This window comes from Micropterus dolomieu, linkage group LG04 (assembly GCF_021292245.1).
Source record: "Micropterus dolomieu isolate WLL.071019.BEF.003 ecotype Adirondacks linkage group LG04, ASM2129224v1, whole genome shotgun sequence".
In the NCBI taxonomy this organism is placed as follows: domain Eukaryota; kingdom Metazoa; phylum Chordata; class Actinopteri; order Centrarchiformes; family Centrarchidae; genus Micropterus; species Micropterus dolomieu.
Window position 1 is genome coordinate 1,390,613 of NC_060153.1, and position 24,465 is coordinate 1,415,077.

Sequence of the window (24,465 nt, forward strand, 5' to 3'; positions counted from 1 at the left end):
TTATTTCCTGATGTTTTGTTCCTGATTTTTGTGTTTGGATGTCTCACTTTTAATCTTGAGTACTTTTTACTGGTATGGTCCCTTTAAACTGACAGAAGCCTAGATTTTAGACCAAGACGGTCTTAAAAGATTGATGTAACCCTTTATATTTGTTTATTGCTGTCATGTTGAAGAAGATTGTTACTGAAAAAAAGAAAATCAGGAATATGTTGTTCTGAAATGGCTAATGCACTGTATGAATCATGTCCCAGAGGGAGAAAACACAGCTAATGTGAAATTAAAAATGTCAACTATATTTACTTCTACTGCATTGGATTTTTAAAACAGTCCAGGTAAATTAGGTAAATTGCACTGTTTTCACAAGCATGTTTCACTTGTGTGCCTGTTGTTTTGTGCTTTTGTTTCGTGTAACAATATCCATACTGTGCTTGCCTGAGCATACATACATACATGGAGCTGGGCATAGATGCAACTCAGTCACTGCATTTCTTCAAAGCAACTACAGCACGTGATTTCTTTTCACTCTTTAAGGCTAACTGACATCAACTTGGTTTATTTACTGCCCGAGATGTGCAATAACAGAAATAGGAACAATGCCAGACTACTACTTTCTAAATAGGTATATAGCAGGTTTCAAGAAGAAGCATGTTTAAAGTCTATTTTCTCCTTGTGACTGGAACTTTAGGTGAGTCATATTTAACTGGATTTTGGGGGGTGGGGGGAGGGTTTCAGAAAGTCTGCTCTCAGATATGATTAGTGATTTCAGATAGTGAGAAAACTGCACTGCAGTGTGGAAAACACATGATCATGTTTGTATTTACTTATTAATTCCTCTTAAAATATGAAGAAACCATGTAGAAGAGAGTAATGAAACACACATATAAGCATAGAAAACACAACCTTTAACATTAACTCTGATCTATTTAAGTGTTATTTTTAGTATTTTTGAAGAATTCTCTACCTCATGCTCGTAGTTTAACACATTATGTTGATAAATTGAATGTTAAGTTGGTTATGATGGTTGCAAAAGTAGGGGTGTGTTGTGTAGTGTATTGTGAACCTTATAGTTCATGTCTTACTTAACGCTAATAGACTTAAGTCAAATCCCAGATCAGCAGGTTATATTACAAGGCCAACTTGCCACATGATTGTTTTTTTTTCAGCTTTTTGTCTATGATCACAAGTAGTGCTTGCATTTAGATGTTGTGTTTTCAACAATGTTGCTTTGGTAAAGTAATAAATCCAAGTGTTATGTGGTTACAGTGGGCTAAATAAATGTTTACAGATGATATTTGTATGTAAATGTTTTTGTCCATTAATAAAAGTGGTGTTGTATGCATTCATGCCACTGAAACGACTGCACAATGTGTACATTTATACAGTATGTAATATGTTCATGACATGTTTGTCGTGTTGACCTCAAATTTACTGTATGTTGTTCACCAAGAAAGACTTAAAACCAATAAAAAATAATCATCCACTTTATTGGAAAAGCTTCTTTTGTAAAACAGATCTGGAATCTAACTGATGTCTGTTCACTTACAACATTTTAGTGGCAGGTAAAAACAGGTGAACAGTGTAACACAGCTTAATCTGCACCTGGTTAACTTTGAAAATGAAAGACCAGCACTGCCCTCTAGAGGCTAACATACTAGAAAGGGAAAATATTACAAGACTGAAATGATGGCCGGAACACAACAAAAGAGGAAATATTTTAGATAACATGATAGTTTTAATAACTTCAAAACACCCAGTGTATTGCTTTTTTTACACAATGCACATTTTTTTCTTATTTTGTAAGTCCTGGACTTTTGCAGTTAGAAATAACATGACATTTTTGGATAGTGTATTTATTGTGCTTGAGTATTGTCAAATAATGGATCCACTCATCCATCAGTCCATCTTTACTCAGGGACAACATCTCCTATCCACTTGAGGTAAGGCGGGTTGCCCTGGTCAATAGGCATACTGATGACCTCGGCCACCTCATAAGGATGGTTAGAGCTGTAGAGGACAATGAGCAGTTATGAGTCAACTGAGTGCACAGACAGGCACACAGTGCATATAAATAGCAGTAATTAAAGCCATGCTCTTTGACTGCGTGAGTCATGGCAGGTAATGGATCACATAATAAACACAGTGTTCCTGTTAAGAGTAAGGTAGGAGCAAGGTGTATTTTTTTTGTACCGAGTTTAAAAATAAACTTACCGGACATATTCAGCAAGAGCAGGTACCTTGGAACTTCTTGTTTTAATCATCTAAACAGGAAAGAGACACTGGGTCAGCTACCAACTTCATCACATACAGTCTCCTCCAAACGTGTTGGAACAGTAAGGCAACTCAGGAAATATCACCGTTTGTTTGAACCCACCCATTTTTCAAGTGAGCAAAACTATTGGAGCATGTGACTGACAGATGTTTCTTGTTGCCCAGGTGTTGCCTTTTAGGTTGATTGTCCAAACATTAAATAGCTCTGCATGACTAGTCTAAGTTTTCATCCTTGGTTCAAACCTGTAAATACTGCATTTCCTGTTAAAGAGGATAAACGAACATGAAGACCAGAGAGCTGTCTATGGGAGAGAAGCAAGCCATTGTCAAGCTGAGAAAAGAAGGAAAACTGACCACAGTGCAGGGGTGAAGGTATCACAATCCACTGTTGGAAGAAGACTCAGAGAGCAGAAATATAGAGGCCACACCACAAGATGCAAACCACTCATCAGCAGGAAGAATCGGAAGGCCAGATTGAAACTTGCAAAGAAGTACAGAGACAAGCTGCAAAAGTTCTGGAACACAATCTTATGGACTGATGAGACCAATATTAATCTCTAGCAAAGTGTGGTGAAAGAAAGGAACTGCTTATGATCCGACGCATACAAGCTCATCTGTGAAGCATGGTGGAGGTGATGTCATGGCTTGGGCGTGCACGGCTGCTTCTGGAACAGGCTCATTAATATTTATTGATGATGAAACTGATGATGGTAGCAGCAGAATGAATTCAGAAGTGGACAGAAACATTTTGTCTGCCAATTTACGGAGAAATGCATTGAAACTAATGGGGAGGAAGTTTATCATGCAGCAGGACAATGAGCCAAAGCACACTGCCAACAAAACAAAGGACTTCATCAGGGGGGAAAAGTGGAAGGTTTTAGACTGGCCAAGTCAATCACCTGACCTTAACCCAACAGAGCTGCATTTCACCTCCTTAAGATGAGACTGAAGGGAGAAACGCCCCGAAACAAACAAGAACTGAAAGAAGTAAAAGCCTGGAATAGCATCACAAATGAAGAATGCAACAGCTTGGTGATGTCGATGGGTCGCAGGCTTGAGGCAGTTATTGCAAGCAAGAGTTATGCCACCAAATATTAAATGTTATTTACTTTAAGATTATTTGTTCCATTAAGAATACTGTGGTCTAATACAAACGGTGATATGTCCTAAGTTGTTTAACATGTGTAGATGTGAATACCAGGAAATGAAAGCTGAAATTCTGAACTCTTGTCTCATACTCATCTTTTGATCTTAAACCTAAATGTCTTCAGTGAGCAACAAAAACAAAGTAATTTGCCTTACTGTTCCAATACTTTTGGAGGGGACTGTATTTGATGAGACAGTCATGTGAATTGTGAATTTGTTGCCTTCTCTCACTAATTATGAGAAGGTCTATGACATGCCAATGGTTTTTAACATTCCTGATCCTGGAAATCTTTCTCTACCCCGTCCTGTTCAATCACATTTGCAAGTACTGCAGGCCATGAAAGAGCTAATATTGGTCATGGTTCATCATGTAGTTGGACATGCCTGGGTCAGGAATTTAAGGCACCGTGATCACCTAATCTGATATAGAGAGAGACCATCTCGATTCTCGAAAGACATAAATATCATGTAGTTTGTTTGATCCTGAAAATTTGTTTTGCGCATATTTGACAAAGCCAAAACCCAGCTCACATCTGATAATGTGTGCTTTAGTGTTGACTCATTCAAACAGCGACTAAATAAACTTTTCTCCACTGACAGATAATCTTGTTTTAATCTGTTTTGTTAACATGTCTTGTCCATTAGACTCTATAGTCTGGTTTTATTTGGTCATTAAGTGGTGAAGAAACTAAACATTCAGACTCGTATTTCATCTCATTCTTTGATTTTCATTATTTCTAAAACTTTTGAGTTATATGTAAATTATACGTAAAATAAATTTTCACACACTTAGAACCCGCATTTTATTCAAATATTCTAAAGAAGTTACTATGAGTTTATGGATATTTATCAATGTCAATAAGCTTTATTGTATTAAAGATGGTATTTAAGTGCTAGTTGCAGCGGTGATGATAGTGGGTACTATAATGGTAGCAAATGTGGTAGCAGAAACAGCAGTAAAGGTTACAGGTGCTGCTGTAGCAATAAGAGTATTTGAAATAATAGCAGCAATGACAGTAATTTAGAAATAGGATTTAGCTTAACTTTAAGTAAAATTTTACTCAGGTAATATTACAGTATATAGTTATAACTCACCAGCAGCACCTCGTTGTCCTCCTCAATCTTACCCTGCCATTCATATCTGGAGGAACATACCAAAATAATACATTTTTCTTCAAATGAACTTTAGGGAGTAATCCTCATTTATCATGACCTTTCTTTAAGAACAAATACATCTTGAAACATAGATCACCCAGTCTAGCGTGACACTAAAAAGCAGCCTTCTCAAAACCTACACAGATTTGATTGCTGGGACAATGTTGACACAAGCAGCAAGCTTCTTTTCCACAATACCCCTGTGAGATGGAAGAAAATAATCAATCAGCCACAAATGAAATCATGCGTAAGAACTTGAAAGAATGCTAAATCCCGTTGATTGAATGGCAGAAATGACAATGAAACTGGGTGAACTCGATGAGCTCAAAGTACTTCCAATCATATGCAACATCCCATTTTTATTATGCCCATCCAGTAACACAGAGACATGAAGAATAGATTTCCATAACTTTTACTTTATCCTTTATTCTATAAACATGTTAAAAGATAAAACATTTCTAAAACAGAATTAAGATGTTGCTGATTGTATCACCTGGCCAAGTCTTTAGCCACTGTGTCGTTAGGACAAGTGACAAAGGCGGCAGAGTGTGTGCCCGACGTGTACGTCTCAGATGCCATGGAAAACGCCCTCAGTCCAACAGTCCTCAGCAACTGGAACATAAACACACTGAGGAGCACCGTCTGGGAGGAGAAAAGACAGAGCAGGAAGAGGAAGAAACCCAACCAACAAGTGAGCATCGATGTGTCCAGAATACATCAGAGCAAGCGTTGAGTTCTGTAATGAAACCCTACAAGTTAAATGAGGTGTGTTATGGTTAAGAGGCGTTCGCATGCACCATGTTGCATCAAGGAAACACACACTCACCACAACAAAAGCTTTCAAGGATCCACCTCGCAGTGTCTCTGCACTGGGCAGTCCAATGCGCATTGCCTGTACGGGTCAAAAACATGACAGTTAGCCAGCCAATATATTCACAGTCACTGACTCAAATTGTGAGGACTACGGATATGCCCTCAAAGCTGGGGTTCGTTTTTATTTTAACTTCGTTCAATAGGGTATCTCTACACCAAGTTGAAATCTAAATGTGTTTAGATTTCATGAATGCACCGTTGTACGTTAACGTTGCAGTAGCATAAAGTCACTCTTTCCCTCATATGTACTTTACCTTTTGCCCATAACGCCAATCAAATACCACGAAGAAAAACGTACAAACATCTAAACAGTTTCTAGTTTTTTGGAGACTTGTTGCAGACGAGGTGTGTTTAAGTTAGCGTTAGCTAGTAGCATGTGTTAGTTGTTAGTCAGGAGCAAAAGCACTGGCGACTTTATAAAAAGGTATCACTACAAGACGAACTGACTAAAAATGTCAGATAATTTGGTTAATATTGAGTGGGAAAATGCAAAACCTGTAATGGGTGATTTTTTTGTGTGACTTACCTTCTGACAGCTGCCTGGTTCTGCCCACACACACCAGCACACCCTACCGTAAAGCGTGACGGCTGTATGTTTGTGAAACTGTCGTAAATCAGCACTGGGCTCTCCAACGTTCGCCTTCAGCAAAAAATAAATAAATAATTATACTTGTCATCATCCCAAGGTTTCCAAGGATGTTAGATGGATGTAAGTCAAAACAAGATTACTAAAATGTATAATTATAATAAATAATCGATTTGATGTTGTCAGTTGGAGCAGATAAAGCACAAGGACATGCATCAATCACGTCTATTAAATGTAGGCCTATTGATCTTTCAGTAGTAGTCTGTTTCCCCATTGTTATATTGGCGTCTCATGCTGTTTTGTTTTTTGTAAAATATAAACGTTTGCTGTACCAGTTAATATTTTGATGTGTGTATTGTCCACTAAATTACTCAGAAGTGAAATGATCTTTCTATTGATCTTGACGCTTTAGGTAGGCCTACTTTTTTTAGTGCTAATCAACTAGATGGCGGAAAGTGCAGGGCAATTCATTCAAAAATACAATTGATTGCAATACAGTAGTGGACCTATGGAGGGCCATCCAGACCTACTTAAAACATCCTTGCATTTCCAGTTCAGTGCAGGGAGACTTGGTTCGATTCCCGGCCAACGCAACCTTTTATCTGTACACACAAATACGGCAAGCATATTTAGGGTTTGGATTGTTTTCTTTTACTTCTAATCGGTAGGTGTGACTTTCATCAAATATATGGTTCTCTTTAATCAACACTTTTTATGGAATTCCATGCAAGCCACTGCTTATTATTTTGGCATTCTCTGCAAGACTTTGAGTGGAGCACCCAAAACAGTCAGAAATAAAAGGCTAACAATAATTATGTGTACATGCCATCTAATAGCCTATAGCCTACATGTAACGTGATTATCCATTATTATTAATCCAACACTTTAGGATTATTAAACGTGCAGTCTCAGTGGATAACCATATGATGGCAGCTTTTGTACAGCAGTCTAGAGAAGAATAAGCTGTATGATCAGCTCTGATACTAGCAATGACTGTGATTTTCTATATGCACACAAATGATGCTTGCCCCGTGTGTGTGTGTGTGTGTGTGTGTGTGTGTGTGCACAAGACAGGACGCCACTTTGTTTGATAACATCCACCGCCTCCCTCACACTCTCCTCTCTTCGCCTTCATCCTTGATCAAAGAATGAGACAAGCATGTCACACACACACACACACACACACACTTAAAAACTGTTGCACGTGCTCTCAAGACAAGATAGATTGAGCTGTAGCTGATGTGAGAGCGGTACAAAGAATGCATGAACACATAAAGACGCAGCGAGACATATTAGCGGAGCTTGGCAAGCTTTTGCAAGTGCAATGAACAGCGATGAAAGGAGGAGGGATATGATGATGTTGTTGTTGTTGGTGGTGGTGGTTGGGCGGGGGGGGGGCTTGTTCCCATGGAAACTGTGCAGTCAGCACATCTGCACGTGTTATGCGCTGTCCTCTCTCATCGGCATCCCGCGGCCTCTCCCCACCACAGCTGGACATGACAGCATGACCTCATATGGAGAAGATGCATATGTACACTAAAGCATATAGGCACAACCGCTGCCCTGACCCTGTAACCATGGTGACCATAGAGCCCTAAACCCATGGGATGTTATCTTAGAAAAGCAAAAAAAAATGCATGTGTTTGTTTTCATATATGTGACAGAGACCAGACATCCATACTCTCCCTGTTTCATCACCAGATTTTATCCTTCTTTTTTCTCACCCTCTCCCTCTTTCCTCTTGTCCTTTTTCTTCTCTCCCTCTGTTTCTCGCCCCCTCTCCCTCCAAGCATGAGGAGAATCAATATGTTTTCAATTTGCAGCAGAGCCTTTCTCCTCTGCATCCTAATCAGGCTCCACTAGCCCTTTAACTTCCAGAGAGAGAGAGAAAGAGAAGAAGTCTTGGGTAAAGCCAATAGACTGTAAAAAAAAAAATTAAAAAATAGATAAAGCAGGACCTCAACCAAAGGACATTTCTAATATGTAGCTGAGATGTCCAAATCAGAATCAGTGTAGCAAGAGCGATTTTTTTCCTGTTGTTTCACTACAGGCTATAGAGAGCAGACGTGCTGATATCACATTCGGGTTGTCCACTTCAACTTTTGTAACTCATTGCAATCTCTCATTGAATGTTTCTTTAACCAGTCTTTCTAAAAAAATAAAACATATTATAGGGATTTAGTTATCAGTTCTCCAAGATAAATGGGACTCTTCTACATCGCAAAATAAACAAAACAAAATAAATAGGCTACATCCTTTTAAGTTCTGCCAGCACTGTGGTGTGCATATTGTCATTATAGCTGTTTCACAAATATCTCTCAATAATATCCCCCAATGTGACATTTTATATATATATTCTGTCTTTATTGGCTCTCTTGGTTGCTGATTTCTCTACAGGGATCAGTCATTATCATTTTATCTTGTTGTGCTTTTAAGGCAAATTAAGTCATCTGGATTCATTATAAGATGTATTGTGTCTGAATTGCTTTTAATTATACTGTAATCTGGCTCTTTCATTATATTTGTGGGGACCGTCTTTTTACATTCCCCCTCGGAAATCAGAGGTCAATGTTAGGTAAAGATCAGTGATCCTGGAGCTGGTCAGGATTCCAGGTTTGTCTCAAGGACAATTTAGCAGGGCTGATCCTTGCGGACATGAGTCTTTTCATTGGAACACAGACTTTAGACGGATGTCAGCCTTAAGTCCTCTTTACACTGTAAGAAACATAGCTGGTGTATTGCTCTATGTGCATTGTTGTCACTTTTTCTCATACCACTCTTCTATCTTGCACTGATTGGCAGAACTGCTATAAATGGCAAGAGCTGTGATGGTGGATGAAAAACAAACACACATCTTGATGTATGTAAAACCTAATAATTAACCCTTTAGTACATCTTACACAGAGTTGTATCTCCTTGGAGCATGAATGTATTCTGGAAATGCAAAATCAACTAATCAAAATGCCAGTTAGATTATGAGATATAATCTGTGCCACACTGACATTTTAGTCAGAGGGTATAAATTTGAGTTTGAAGTTTGAACTAAAAGTAGTGTTAGAGGAAGGCTCAGGAGGTCACTAAAACATTAGGATTCATCATCAGGGGACTGTATTAAGTTCCAGAGTAAATTTCATCTCAATCTAGCAGTTTTTAACAAAAAATTCCTTAAAATGCAGAGGCACTAGATAAAAGATCAAGGACGGCTATCAAGAATCATTTCTTTTGGACCACAAATTCCCATACCATCCATCGCTAGTGCACACATGGCAGATTTGCAAGCTTGGCAATTAGATGTTTTTTACTGAAATGTGCCTTAGGAATAGTAGTTAACTTCTTTCACGTACAAAGGGTTAGCTCAGTATCGTCCACACTGTGAATACCAGACAACACAAACGAGTGAGAAACACAAATGAGAAACACACACAGAGAGAGAATCTCCAACAGAAAGTCAGAATACAAAGTAAAAACTAAAATGGATAAAGCTCAAAGTGAAACGAATAAAAGATATCTTGATTGAGCTCTTGTCTTTCCCTCCTTCTGCTCTCCTCTGCCCTCATTCACTTCTTTTGTTTAATATATATTTTATTTGTTTAGTATTTGTTTTGTAGAATGAGGTAAATATTGGCAGAGGTGGTAATGATAGTAAGATGATCGTATCAACAATAAAACCACAAAAAAACACAATAGAAAGAAAACAAATACATTTTGGATATACTACATACTGAGAGAATTGACATGTTCTAAGAAGAGTTTTAAAAAAAATTTACGTTAGCACCACAAAGAGAGCGTTTAATTTTCTACAATTTCACAATGGATAGGGCATTATTTATCCAATGAGAATGGGGCGGTGGAGGGCGAGGACACTTCCAGTGCTTCAAAATGACAGTCAAAGGAAATTGGATGGCAGTGAATGGTCAACGGAAACAACACCAGTCAGGCCAACTAAGTGTGAGGGGTGGATATTAGCAGATGAAAAGAGGTCCATAACATGTGGGTGAGATTTGCTGGTCCTAGGTGAAATTAATCATAATTTGCATCAGGGCCAGGAAAGATGCGAGCTAGTTTGCTTTTAGACCATTGGACCCTGTGAATTACTTTGCATTGTAAGACCCTTTGATGGGCACAAATAGATGACGTGTGGACATGTTTCAAAACTGACTGCCAGACCTTAGTCTTTATCTCTATATTGAGATCAAAATTGAGTTCTGAAGAAAGAGGACTGCCCTGGGACCTGGTTCACCCAAGAGATGAAAAGAGAGAGAAGTTCACCTCTGTAACAGCAGGGTTTGAGAGACATTCCCTTGGAGGACTGAAAATCCACAGCAATTAGCCCGTCTCTCCCTCTCTTCCTTCATCGCACTCATTCCTGCACTTATCTGCTTAGTTAAATTGTACCCATGGCTTAAAGATAGAGGCTTACACGTTGTCTGGTGATTAGCTCTTTGACATACAGTCTTGACCTAGAAGATGAGGCTTTTTATAAGTTACTTGTCATTCATCATTTGAAAGGTTTCTATTTAGTATGCACTTTTTCTCTCTAAATTCATTAAGGTGAATTTCCTGCCTCTTAACAATTACTCTTCAACCTGGTCTTCTTTCTGTCTCTCTAAGATTGAATCACAAAAGGGTCTGTGGACACATAGTACAAAAACATACTAGGTGACTGACCAATGATAATGTGTAAAAAAAAAAAATAATAATAACAATTGGGTTTTATGAAAAAAAAAAATCATAAACAGGACAGCACTCCAATTCAGTTGTTAATTAATAAACAAGCATGCAGTTTGTACACTGAAAAATAAATTTTTTATATTTGCTTTTGAGGATTTAGAGCCTAGTAGAAACAAATACTGGGGTTGAGTGTGTTGATGATGTGCTATTTATTTAATGCAAATTAATCCTGAAAGGAGGTCAGGTCAAAAGGAAAAAGAACAAAAAAAACTGCCGTCCCTTTAGTTTAGAGATTGTAGCCAAGAAGCTGTAGTGTAGCATTTTATGGTCTTTAACAAAGACCATATTTCTCATACTCTCATTTTTGCGAGTACTGTGAGCATGCAGCTGTTTATTTCTCTGGTAATAGCTTTTGATAACAGTGACAATTTATTCTGATAGGGTCACCTAATGTGAAGACTAAATTGTAAAAAAATAAAAATATAAAATAGACTTAGAATAAAACTGCAGCATGTAAAGAATAAAAATGCTAAATAACAAGAGTTCAAGTTTTGTGCTACACATAAAAGTAGCAGATTCAACACAAACTCTGACCCATTTTAATTCAGTTACAGGCTGGCTGTTGTCTCAGTGACGGTCTAATTTGTTGAGGGTAATTATAGTAATGTCTGAAAGTGAACATTGCCATGATTTATTTAAATGATTCCACTTTTAATGTTTCCACTGTAAATTAGAAGGAAGCAAAGCAGAGAAGTGGAACAGCACAACCAAACTGAAATTTTGGTTTGTCTTTTCCTCCAAAACTCCAGTTTTGAGAGCTAACGACAAAAAGAACAGATGGATAGACAGATGTGGTTGCATCCATTCTGAAAGGCTTTTGAGCAGCAGATCAAATCTGGGAAAATGTAGGGGAAAAGCATGAACCCCTTTACATCAGCGCTGGCAGGAAATTTTCCATTGTTCTACCTCTAAAGACAAATTAATAAACCTGTTTGTCCTTTATGGAGTACTGCCACAATGTGAATGCAGCATGAAGTGCTCTTAAAAACATATTCCAAGCTGTACACTTTCGTTGCTCCTCTCATATCTGCTCTCTTCCTCCCTCCACATTGCTAATTCACCAGCCCACCACCTCTTTCTGTCTGCCTGTGACTTTGCTGGTGGCGTTGGAGCAGAGCAGAGGAGGAACTTTCAAAGTAGGCCAGGTTGTAGCAGGTAACGCAGAGTCATTCATGCAGACTGGAAGCTCGCGATGAGAGCGAGAGGAACAGGACACCCTGGCTCACCCTCAGGCAATGAGAGGGAGAGAGAAGAGCGAGAGGAAGAGGGAAGAAAAAAGGGGAAGGCAGAGGGAGGATAGAAAAAGTGTTCAGGAGGCAGAAGGATAGGATAAAAAGGAAAGATTAAGCGATGAGGTAAAAAAAGAGAGAAAAGAAGTGAATAGAGCCACATAACCCTAGATTAGACATGTACAAATAGGACTCTTTTGAAAGTGTCTGTAAGTTCTGTTGGTGTTTCACTGTGTGTGTAAAAATACTCATATACCCACAAAAATTATACACAAATGGTAAGAAAGCACTAGAAATACACAACTAAAATGCCAGGTAAAACTCACAAAATACGTGAAATGAAATAATAAACTCTATATTGATGTCAAAATGTATCTCTCCAATAACTAATCCTCAATTTCACTGTTCATGCCTAAGCACCTGTGTTAGCTGACAATTAGATAAAATATGACATTTTTATAATGGTAATGATATGATAGGGTGGGCCCATCCACTAGCTAACATCAGATAGCTCATTTTAAGTTAAAGAAAGGCTAATTATGAAACTCTAAATGTAGGAAAGTTAAGTGTATTAAATGAGCTAGACAGCCAACTACTGACATTAACCTACAGTGTCTCCATTAGTGTGCACTGGACTGGAGCAGCTGAGAGTGATGTTGGCAGACAAGACATTCAACTAACGTCAAGGTTAGGAAATGGTACGGTCCATTATAGCTGTGTCTGAAATCGTATTTTAAGATTCTTGAATATAAGACCTAGTATAGTCTTATAGTATGAAATGTATTGTAATATTTACAATTGCATGTAAGAAAGACCCCCCTGAAATGTTGTTTTTGCCTCTTTTGGGGGGTCCAAGCCTTAATTATTCGAACCATGCTCTTGCACCTCTCCTGCTTGATGCCTTTCCTGTCCCCAATTGAACCCACCTTGTCTTTGCTGTCAAGCGGCAACCTTACAGTTTCCGGACTGAGGCCATCCCAGAAATGCCTAAAATTGCAATTCATTGAGTGGCCACTTGAGGCTGGCTCCTAAAGAGAGTCAATCCCCATTGACCCGCATGTTAAAAAGCCCAACTTTACAGCAGAATAAAACATGTTTACAGCCCGGTACAAAAGATGTTTTTAGTGTATATAGCTAATTTTACCCTTCATGACAACTGTGAGGGGGGTGATTTTTTTATAACTCACCCATTTAAATTATATTAAGCCTTATAGTTTTGCATTATGAGGGGCATGGCCGCTTTGATTGACAGGTGGCTGCTGTCGCTGTCACTGCTAGCCGACTGACTGGCTCCTGGTCTGAGATGCGAATCCAATGCGGAAGTCCCTTAAACCTGCATTCTATTGAATGGCCAGCCGGTGGCGACTCTTCTGGTTGCAAAAAGAAGTCTAGCTCTATTAGAAATAATGGTAAAATGACCTGATTTATTACACCTCAGTAAACACTTTCATAATGAGTTTATGGTCTCGATCTCTAGCTGTTCACTTTCTCTGGTGAGTACATTTAGTTTTAAGACTGTTTTTTGCTAGACAAAGTTGTCAGCTCTGTTAAAATGACAGTTAACGTGAATTACAGATGCACCTAGCTAAGCAAGCTAGCTAGCTCCACACACGGCTGTTAGCTCCACCGTCTTGTCCAACTATGTTCATGTCCAATGCCGCTGGTTCATTGCCATAAATACTGTTACATGCCAGAGAGGTTATCATGCTGAGGTGTCCTCAGAGTTCGGTAGGTTTAAGGCAGTTGGGAAGAGGCTGTCAGTAACTTTCTACCATTGTTGTGTTTACAGGAGCCAGATGAGCTGATGGCCGCATCATTCCAAAAGTCCCAGCTTCCAGTGTGTCCCTGCCAGCTCCTGCAGCTTACTGCTTTGCTCAGCCTATTGTTTTTACTTTTACTCCACAACACCTGAACTATACTCCTTTCAATTTATGACTCCTATACATAGATTCTGTTGTTATAATTACTGTTACAACACATTACTTCAAGTCATTCAAAACAACTTTTACATTTGTAACCTTTTATTATTGATGTTTCCATGAATGCGAAATATGATTTTAATTTGTTAAACGGTTGCTTTTGTATTAGAAATATTTTTTGTTATATAAAATTGATCAGACTAAATTTATCCATCTATCCATCAGAGATGGGGACTCGAGTTAGAGACTCGGACTCGAGTGCGACTTAAGTTTAGGACACGTCTGATGAGCTTGCCATTATTCCCTCCCTCCGTTACCTATAACCTTCCTACGTAACACGTAACATCTGCTGTGCGCGGCCGCATGTGAGAGAGGACAACAAACACCGGCAGCTGCTGTGCCATTTATCATAAATTTTGGCTTTAAAACTTCATACAACGAGCGTTTGTTTACTTGCCAAACTTGTGGTGGTTAACGTAATCATTTACTGGCTGCCATCACATTAATTATTGCCATTGGCTGGAAAGAGGTTACAGGTTTATTACAGTTTTATTTAGTTATAGTCATTACACTGGTTCGAGAGTCTGTAGTGTGTGTTGACTTACAGTAGTTTAAGCTGTCATTGATTGCATTGCACTTTATAGTTGTGCTCTGTGAAAAACAGGTTACAGTTTATTGTTTTGAGAGTCTGGGGGATGTGTTGACTTACAGTAGTTTGTAAGCTGTCATTAACTGCATTGCACATTACATGGTGGTGCTCTGTAACGCTTTATTGTTGACCATGTAACTTTACAGTTTTATTTAGTTAACTCAACAGGGTTAAAATCAACAGGGTTTGTTGACTTACAGTAGTTTATCAGCTGTCATTAATTGTAGACGCATTGTACATTAGGCTACATGGTTGTGCTCTGTAAGTTAAAAATAGACAGATTTATTGTTGATTATGCAACGTCACAGTTTTATTGACTTACAGTATTTAATAAGCTGTCATTAATTGCATTGCACATTACATGGTTGTGCTCTGTAAATGAAAAACAGGTTAACAGTATTCCTTATAGCTATGAAGTTTTATTAGCAACCTGGATTGAACGCAGCAGGTGATACAGCATTCGTAATAACCACGAAAGACTTGAGACTTGACTTTGACTCTTGCTCAGAGACTTGAGACTTGACTTTGACTCTTGCTCAAAGACTTGTGAGTATCTCTGCCATCCATCCATCATCATCAACCGCTTATCCTGCGTACAGGGTCGCGGGGGGCTGGAGCCAATCCCAGATGACATCGGGCAAAAGGCGGGGTACACCCTGGACAGGTCGCCAGTCCATTGCAGCAGACTAAATTTATTTAAAATAAAATAACATCATCATTAGTTTCTTATGTTAATTGAATATAGTATGATCTAAACTTAATAAAATGATATTTAACAGTTGTGAATGAAAATTTTAAGACAGTATTATAGGTCAACACTCAAATTTATCAACCCATGGAGGTCTGGATTTGGAGTCACACTCAAAATCAAAGTGGAAAACCACACTATAGGCCGATCCAACTTTGATGTAATGTCCTTAAAACAAGTCAAAATGAGGCTCAGTAGTGTGTGTGACCTCCCTACAAAGCCTGGACATGCTCCTGATGAGGTGGCAGATGGTCTCCGGAGGGATCTCCTCCCAGACCTGGACTAAAGCACCTACTAACTCCTGGACAGTGTGGTGCAACATGGCGTTGGTGGATGGAGCGAGACATGATGTCCCAGATGTGCTCAATTGGATTCAGGTCTGGGGAACGGGCGGGCCAGTCCATAGCATCAATAGCATCAACCTAATGGCAGTCAGGCTACCTCTGGCGAGCACATGGAGGGCTGTGCGGCCCCCCAAAGAAATGCCACCCCACACCATTGCTGAACCGCCAAACCGGTCTTGCTGGAGGATGTTGCAGGCAGCAGAACGTTCTCCACAGCGTCTCCAGACTCTGTCACGTCTGTCACATGTGCTCAGTGTGAACCTGCTTTCATCTGTGAAGAGCACAGAGTGCCAGTGGCAAATTTGCCAATCTTCTCTGGCAAATGCCAAACGTCCTGCACGGTGTTGGGCTGTAAGCACAACCCCCACCTGTGGACGTCGTGCCCTCAAACCACCCTCATGGAGTCTGTTTCTGACCGTTTGAGCAGACACATGCACATTTGTGGCCTGCAGGAGGTCATTTTGCAGGGCTCTGGCAGTGCTCCTCCTGCTCAATGGCACAATTATAGGCTCTGTGTGGGGGAAGTGAGGTGGTGAGACTTATTAAACACCTCCTTTAAGTCCACGTAGCAAGAGGGAACATTAGAGAGGTCCGGAAAGTCTTTAATAGAAGTATCTGACCCGACCCCCCCAGCAGATACAGACCGGAAACAGGTCCTGCAACAGTTCTCCCCCCATCCCTTAACAGTCCCAGTAGACCAGTCAATGTGGGGATTGTGCAGAGCTAACTAAGGGAAACCCAAAATAAGCGGATGTAGTGGAGACTTAACCAAATGAAAACTTGTTGGGTTACCCGCTCATGACCTGTGCCCTCAAGGGGGGCTGGGAGTGGTAACGAGCCCAAACTCAGCTCTCTGGCGAGGGTGGCGACCATCAGATTGGCGTCAGCACCAGAATCCACCAATACCACCTGTGAATGGGGAGGACAGAGAGAAGAGAGAGTTACTGTTGGCATGGGGGCGAGAGGGGCAGTTAACAATAGAAGTCAGGCTCACCAGAACCCTCTCATTCACCGGTGAGTCTGCCCTTTTAACGGGCAATGGGCGATGAAATGGCCGAGCTGAAAGCAGTAGATGCACCTGCCCTCCCTCATCCTCTTCTGTCTCTCCTCCGGGGACAGCTGAGCACTTCCTAACTACATCTGCTCCTCTGTAGAATCCAGGAGATGGGGCAGGAGGAGATGGTGGAGCATGGCCTGGAGAATGAGCAGCAGATGCTGGTGGCCCCCGGTGGCCAGGAGGAAAACTGCCAAGCCAGGTCTTCTCCTCACTCTTGGCCAAGCGCTTGTCGATCTTAATGGCAAGGGCAATAGGGCATCCAACCACTCTGGAAGGTCCAAAGGCGCTAGTTGATCCTTTACCAAACCAGAGATTACGTGGACAAAAGCGTCAAATAGCGCAGACTCGTTCCAACCACTCCCATTAGCGTATTGGCCAAAAAGTAGATGTAGTGTGGATAAGAGAGTCTCTATAAAACAGAGTCTCTACCCCATTCAGCTGGAGCCTATGCCTCAGCTCGTCCAGACAGGTGGGAAATAACATAAGCTATCTCAGCTTAGCTCGATCAGTAGGGTAGGAAGCTGCCTGTAGTTCAAAATGAAGTCTACATTGAATCAAAAGGGCGCAACAGTCACCAGACTCACCAGAGAAGCGTCCGGGTCGCGACAACTGAAGAGAAGCTACATAAGCGATGGGCAGAGGAACGGGCTCGTTCATGGTCAAGGCAGTGGCAGGAAGAGCTGACGGTGACCGCAGAGCCTGGATCTGGGAAACCAGCTGAGCAATCTAGTCACACATGTCAGAACGTTTTTCCTGTCGGTCTGCCGTGCTTTGCATCTCCTGGCGGATGCCTGAAAGAACTTCTTCTTGTTGGTGGAGTCGCTGTTCCTGGCTTCACAACACCTTTCTCACCTGATCTGAGTCGGTGGAGTCCATTGTGGTGGCCAGATCTTACTATCAAGGCTCACTCACACAGTGGAAAAGCACTCACAATGCACAACTCCAGATAACACACAAAAAGGAGGTTTATTGCTTAGTCCAAAAAACACAAGCAAAGGTACAAAGTCACTTGGCAGGAATCTATATCCAAAATCCGAAGCAAAGGTCAACAACCACTATTAATGCAGATAAAAATAGAAAACGTGTTAGCTTATGGTGGTCATGATTACAACATGTGAACGAATTTAGCTCATTTGTCACTTTCTGGTGTGACCAGGCCCTGAGGTGTTTTAGGAAGAGATTGTGTCCAACATGTCTTGATAGTCACCTTTTACACACTGAGATTTACATTGTCCAGAACTTTAAATTTCAACATGGATAGTCGTTATGGATAGTCACCACTGACTAAGGAACAATTAAAAAGAAAGAAAGAAAGAACAATGAGTTCAGTTTTGAACAATGAGTGGAATTTATTTTTTTCTGAAAAAAGTACATGAAAGTGTATTGATGTCAAGATCTTCGTTTATGATTGATTTCTGGTGCTGCATTGAATGCATTGTCTTGTTTGACAATGCAAAATACTGGCATTGAGACAAACTGCATGTATCATCGGCACATCACTTTTGCAGATGAGCACATAAAATACAGCAACAACAATGCAGCAACAACGGCGTCCTGGTCATGATTAAGGGATTTCTGTGCCTCTCTTCTCGTCTCTGGCCATCAGTAACCAGAGTGCATCAGGGATTTGAGGCTGTGGCTGGATGAGAGGAGAGGAGGAGGAGTAGAGTAGAATGTTAAACATGTCCTCTAGACCCCAGAGGAGGAGGAGGGAGGGCGGCCAACATGGCAGACTGTTCACTCTGCCTCTCTCTTCTTCTCTATGGCTCTGTTTCTATCCCTCTCTGTCTTTCTTCTCACTTTCTTCCTCCCACTCTATCTGCAGCTTCTTCTCTTCTTTGGAGATCTTTTGTATCTTTCATTTGGAAGCTGTTCATATTCGTAATTCTGTGTTTCTTTCTAGAATCTTCAGATTTAGTTTAGTCACTGTAATTGTAATTCACTCAGTTTTTGAAATGTTATTAGGCTAAAGGATTTGCGTCACTGAATGAGGTAATGGTCATTTAAAAGAACTTAAACCTGTCTTTTCAGAATAATTGATAGCGCAATATTATAATACCTGCTGTACCTTTTTTGAGCACTTCAACAAGCTTGGTTAACAAATCCCAAATTCTTTGCACATTTGATCATTATTGTGTTACCTTTGGGCCAGGCTAGCGCTTTCACCATGTTTTCAGTCTTCATGCTAAACTAAGCTAATCTCTTGGCTGTAGCTTCATATTTAGAGGGTTATTGATCTTCTCATATCACTCTCTCTGCAAGAAAGCGAATAAGCTCATAATTCAAAAGGTCAAAAGTATTCTGTCAAATCTGTGTTCCTTTGCCAAGACAGGTTCTTTATCTTTGCATTTATGAGGTTGATAAATATCCATTTCAAATAAATAATCTGATGCAAGGGTGAATTTGTAGAATATCAGGTAAAATGGAGATAATTGTTAGCAGAAGCGAGCCAGAAATGTCAAACAACAAAAGCACGGAATGTACAGTTTGTTACTATTGCAATAATGTTGAGGCTGCATGTGTTGAGAGTAGCATGTATGGACGCGTGTGGACCACAGCACGAAGTAGTTACACAGTAAATCTCATCATCCGAAATGGTGCAGGCAGCTTTAGGCCAATCAGTGACAAGACAAAGCTTCCCTCATTACATCCAGATCAGGCTACTGCTGCAGCAGTTATGGCCTTTCGAAGTTTGAAGTTTTGACATTTAATTACAGCATCCCCAACAGGCAACTTAGTGTAATTTCAAAATGCTAGAACAATGCCAAAATCCATTGTTCCAAGTTTCTTTAACAATAGACGAGTAGCGTCTTAGGCATAGTCTGAAATATGTATGGATGAATTAACAGGCTGAACCAGTTGCTACCCCTTTGCTTCTTGGTTTATACATTTAATCTGAGTCTCGTGAATTGCTATTTCAGGTCAGCAGCACTAGCAGCTTTGTATCTACAAGCTGTAGGGAACAACTTTGCATATCAGATGCTGCAAATGGCAGCGAGAGATAGCTGTGAAAAATCGGAACTTTGGTACCTAGAAATCATGAAATGTTGTGTAAGAATCGCACCAGCTCTGTCAGTTAGCCTTTGTACTGTATAGCCCACAGCTACATTGCTGCAGTATGTGTAGGATGTGAGCTCCATGCATCTGAAACATCAGAACTCATCTTATCTGAAAGAATCTATTTCTTGGTGCCAGTACGACATGTACTCCTTCTCTTTAGATAAGGATTTTCTGCACATTCAGTTCACTCTAAATGTGATTTATGATTACATTAGTGGCATAAGGATCCATTGTTTTTGCAGTTTGACCCATGCTTAGGACTAAAACTTAATCTATCTCAACATCTGTTTCTTCACATTTGATCATTCTTTATTATGTGCACCTCTTGTCCCCTAAATGTTTTGAAGCACAATATTAAATTGCCAGAGTAGCCCTTTAAACTAATTTTGAGTTGCCTTCTGACTTCCCTTTTGAGGTTCACTCTCGCAAGAAAACATAATTAAGTTTTAAAATTATTTAGCTCACACGTTTACCAATACATGAGGGGACACCAAATGGAAAAGAGAGTAAACAATTCTTAAAGATCCAACATGGTAAGTCTAAAAAGTTCAGTCTTAAATTGTGATTTGTCATTGTTAAAATGTCTAGTCATGTATTGTATGACATTTTCTCTACTGCAACCCCTTTTTGTGATTTAGACTACTAACACTAAAGCAAGTGATTCAACGTCCTGACACAAAAGACACTTAAGCAGCATTGATACTGGATATATAACTACATGAATGCTTCATATTCAATCTTTATATAACCTGCTTAGTCCCTATGTTTGAGATTAAACATTCCCTTTTCAAGTAAGACCTGACCAAGTAGTGATCAATTAAAACACTTGCATGAAGATATTAATGTGATACATCCATCAACATCACGCAGAAATGCATCTTTGGTACAGAATAAAACACAGACAGTTTCTGTTACCTTTAGGCCAGCTCGCTACACTGAGTATCTGTGTGTTTGTGTGTGTGCATCTGTGTCTATTTCCCTGGTAATCCCCATGAAAATACCATGTGGCTACAGAGCAGCCTATCACAAGAGGGAGACAGTTGCCGTGCTTCTGGATCCTGTGAGTAGCTGTCCATTTCAGCACCACGAAGAGGCAGCAGTAACCATGGTGCACTGTGAGGATGAACAGGATGTGACTAATGAAACACACACAAACAAAACAAGATAATTTTCCATATTTGGCCGATAATTAGAAAAAAAGACAAAAAAATTGCCTGTCACACGCAGATTCCGGGGTTTGTACTATATTTCCACCTACATGCACCACTGACATATACTTTTTGGCCAATAAAAGTATACTTTACCTTTAAAATTAATAGATTGTGTTTTGTACTTTGTGATAATATTTGGAACATGTGTCTAAATATAATATGAAGTATGTTTCAGTGGTTCTGACAGTATCAGAATCATTGCCTTCTCTGCAAGGCGAGGGGATATGAAACATATGACAAAGTCAAATATACAGAGCACGGTTCACTGAGCTTTACAACCTAACCCATCTATTTCTGCTGAACCCATCTAAGCCCTTAACCGCTCAAGTGTTTTATACTCACTGCTCAACCTTTTCATCATTTGTGTCTCATATCTCTCCCTCGCCAGGAAATTAAAATACACCTCAGTCTTTTGGAAAATAATAACTTCCTGATCATAATAATGTGACACCTTATTGATCCCTGTCAGAAAATTGTCCCTTTTTTTGCCCGTTCTCGTATTGGGAGGTCAAGAGGTCGGACGTCATAAGGTAGTGCCTTGCTCCAGGACACTTCAGCAGGGCAGTAAGCTTGCTGACAATGGGATTTTAACTAGGTTTGTGAGTTCTTTTTTAGCATTAGTCACACCTGCTGCTTAATGAAATGGAGTCAGACTTGCCCAAATTCTTTTTAATTACTACAGTTGGTGCCCCCTGAAAAACATAAAATAAATCATACAATCTAACCCCAGATTCCTTTAGCAATTTAGGGCAAATGCACTGCAAAAATATGTGCCATAACAAGTTATTTGTTTTTGTTAAATGTAATACATTTTAACAGGGCCATTGCTGACATCGAGGTCAAACCTCTATATTTTCGGGGCATACTTTCAGTGGTTTATTAACTGTGGGAGGAAAGATACATTCCTCAGAATTTATTCCAGTGTTTTTAGACCCTAAAACTTCAAAGTTGATAACAAGCCAACAGAAATATATGAATAAATTATTCTATATATCCACCAGAAGTTTTTTTCTGTATACCATGGGAGATAAAATGCTTAGACTTTCTAACAAGTTTCCTAACAAGTATCCTTGATAGAACTATGTAATTAGTAAATACCGGGAAAAGAGATGGGACAGTTCGTTTTCTTAGTGTTATCTAAATGTATGACCAGACTTGATTTCCAGCAGAGGAATTCCCTTCAAAGAGTTGCTCAATTTAAGAATTTATTGTAGGAAATACAATTGAACAGCTAACTCAATTATTATTGTAATTCTGTTTATTTCTATATTAATACATTTAATCTATTTTTATATATATTATATATTGTTCTAATGCTTTTCTTAACAATACAAATAAAGTCGCCTTGCCTTTCCTCCGATAAAGAATGTCAAGAAAAAAATGCTCTACAGAAAATAATTCAACAAACAAGTTGATGGAACACGTGAAATGTTTTCACCAAGAAGCCACATGTGCTTTTTTTAATCTTTTCAGCAGAATCAGCATGAGATGAACAGACTTGTTGAAAAGGACATTTTTTGCAGTGCTGCTGATGCGCACGGAACATCTCCCTCACTCTCTCTCTCTTCCTCGCTCTCTGGTAGTGTCGATTTTTTTCATCCTCTGCTTCTAACCATCATCCACCCCCTCCTCCTCCTCTCCTCTCTCCACTTCTATCTCAGCTCTGCGAAGAAGGCAAACGAGGAAACCAAGGATTGATGTGTTGCTTGAAATTTAATATTTTTTGCGCACGTCCCCAACGACCGCCGGCTTTGCTAAAAAAAAAAAAAAAAAATCATTGCTTTTGATGATTTTTATGTGATAACAGTACATAGCTGTGTGTGTACAGTATGTGCGCTCGTTGTGCTTCGGTTGGCCGTGATATAACCGTCTAGGATCGTTTGGATGTTGAAGGAAGAGGCTCTAACGCTCCGGGAAGCTTCGTCCATCCCTCCGTGTCCTCCTCATTCCTGCGACCGGCTGCATGACCGGTGATGCTCGGACTCGTCGCCTGGATGCGCCCCTCTCTTCGCGGTGTGCCGTCGGTACCGCTGCCTGTATCCCCCTATAGCAGATTTCCACTGTCGCCGGAGAAAGGTCTAGGGACCACATATGGAAACTGGGGATCAGAATTTTAGAAAAAAGGAAAACTAAGCAGGCTGTCGTTTGATTTTCATAACTTAATATTTTTCCCTCGTCTTTTTGGCTTGATTTTTTTAATTTGGGGAAACGGGTTGATCGTCCCTGGTTGGTTTATTTTCCTTCATCTTTTAAGGAATGGCTGGTTTTCATTGCAGTCATGGTACCGGCTGATTATTTGGCATTATTTATCATTCTGTCCTTGATTTGGGGGAGCGTTTGATTCTGCTGGTTTGAATTTGTTCTTTCATTTCTTTCAGCACATCCAGTCCTTGTTTTTTTTCAACATATTTTGGGCATTGCCTGTCTGTCTTGCCTGTCTCCCTATTTCCAAAATACATGTGATAGCCTGATTCTTCAGAAATGCTATGGAGATGAACCTCCATAATTCACTGGTCCACTGGGTTACATCAAGTTAGTCAGATCTAATCCTGAATTGTGTCATCATATGTTGGAGGTCTCTGCTTTTGCCTTTTTTTGGGGCCATTTTAAAGAAATTAGGCCACCAACTGTGTTAGTCTTAACCACCCTCCACCCCCACACCCCAGTGTTTCTTCATCCCTTTTCAGTATGAATTAATTCACACTGCATGTATGTGTGTGCTCGTCCATGTACAGGTGTGTGTGTGAGTGAAAGTTTGGCTCTGTGAGCAAGTGTATGTGTGTGTCTATGTATGACCCGAAAAATTAGTGTAGGCTTTATGTGACAGCCTATGTGGGAAAAAATCAAGAGCTACATGCACATCATTCCATACATCACCGTTGAAGCTGTGAGGATTGTTATACATGTAACTGCTTTAGTCAGCTTAGAGAGCCGAATTCAGGCCTGAGACAACGACAGAGAAACAGAACAAAATCCTCCATCTTCTCATTATCTCGGCCTTTTTCAGAGTTTGACATTTAGAGGCCTTCCAACTCAACAAAGTAGGCCTAGAACCCAGACCAGGTCTCTTGTGGAATCTGCTAGAAGCCTGTGTTTTTAGGTCAACTTTTTTCCAAAGCAGGGCAACTTACTGCCACTTGAGGACTAGAATTTGGAAACCTCTGTAGCTGAGAGTTCTGTCATCCTCGCCAAAGACTGTTTGACTCGTCTTTTGGGCCAAACAGCCACCTATTGTCCCTAAACCTCACCCTAACCCTAACCCCCTCATCTTAATTTTCACCTGTTTGCTGTCCCACCCCAAAACCAACCATACGATTTCCCCCGAGCTCCCCTAATTCCCCCGCCCCCCCAGCGGCCCCCCGCTACCGTCGTCCACCCGACACTGCCCACCCCCCGTTTTCCGAGCTGGCGTGGCGACGCAAACTCACAAATATTTACTTCCTGTACATCAAGAGGAAAGGGGGCCCCCCTTTCGTGGAATGCGGCAAC

The 24,465-nt window shown here is 40.2% G+C and overlaps 1 protein-coding gene across 3 annotated transcripts; it reads right to left on the reverse strand.

The window, feature by feature from the left end:
- Positions 1–1,463: 1,463 nt before the first annotated feature.
- Positions 1,464–6,082, reverse strand: LOC123969123 (protein CutA homolog). Of its 3 annotated transcripts, none has more exons than XM_046046226.1 (7): positions 5,969–6,081; positions 5,396–5,461; positions 5,063–5,211; positions 4,710–4,769; positions 4,510–4,555; positions 2,209–2,258; positions 1,464–2,004 (listed from the first exon to the last, which is right to left on the reverse strand). In XM_046046226.1, exons 2-7 carry the CDS (start codon positions 5,456–5,458, stop codon positions 1,905–1,907), a joined length of 468 nt encoding a protein of 155 aa, XP_045902182.1. In that variant the 5' UTR covers positions 5,459–5,461; positions 5,969–6,081; the 3' UTR covers positions 1,464–1,904. The 3 variants fall into 3 exon arrangements, with proteins under 3 accessions (XP_045902182.1, XP_045902183.1, XP_045902184.1); XM_046046227.1 differs by lacking the exon at positions 5,969–6,081 and adding an exon at positions 5,697–5,856; XM_046046228.1 differs by lacking the exon at positions 4,710–4,769 and having other exon boundaries at positions 5,969–6,082.
- Positions 6,083–24,465: the final 18,383 nt, after the last annotated feature.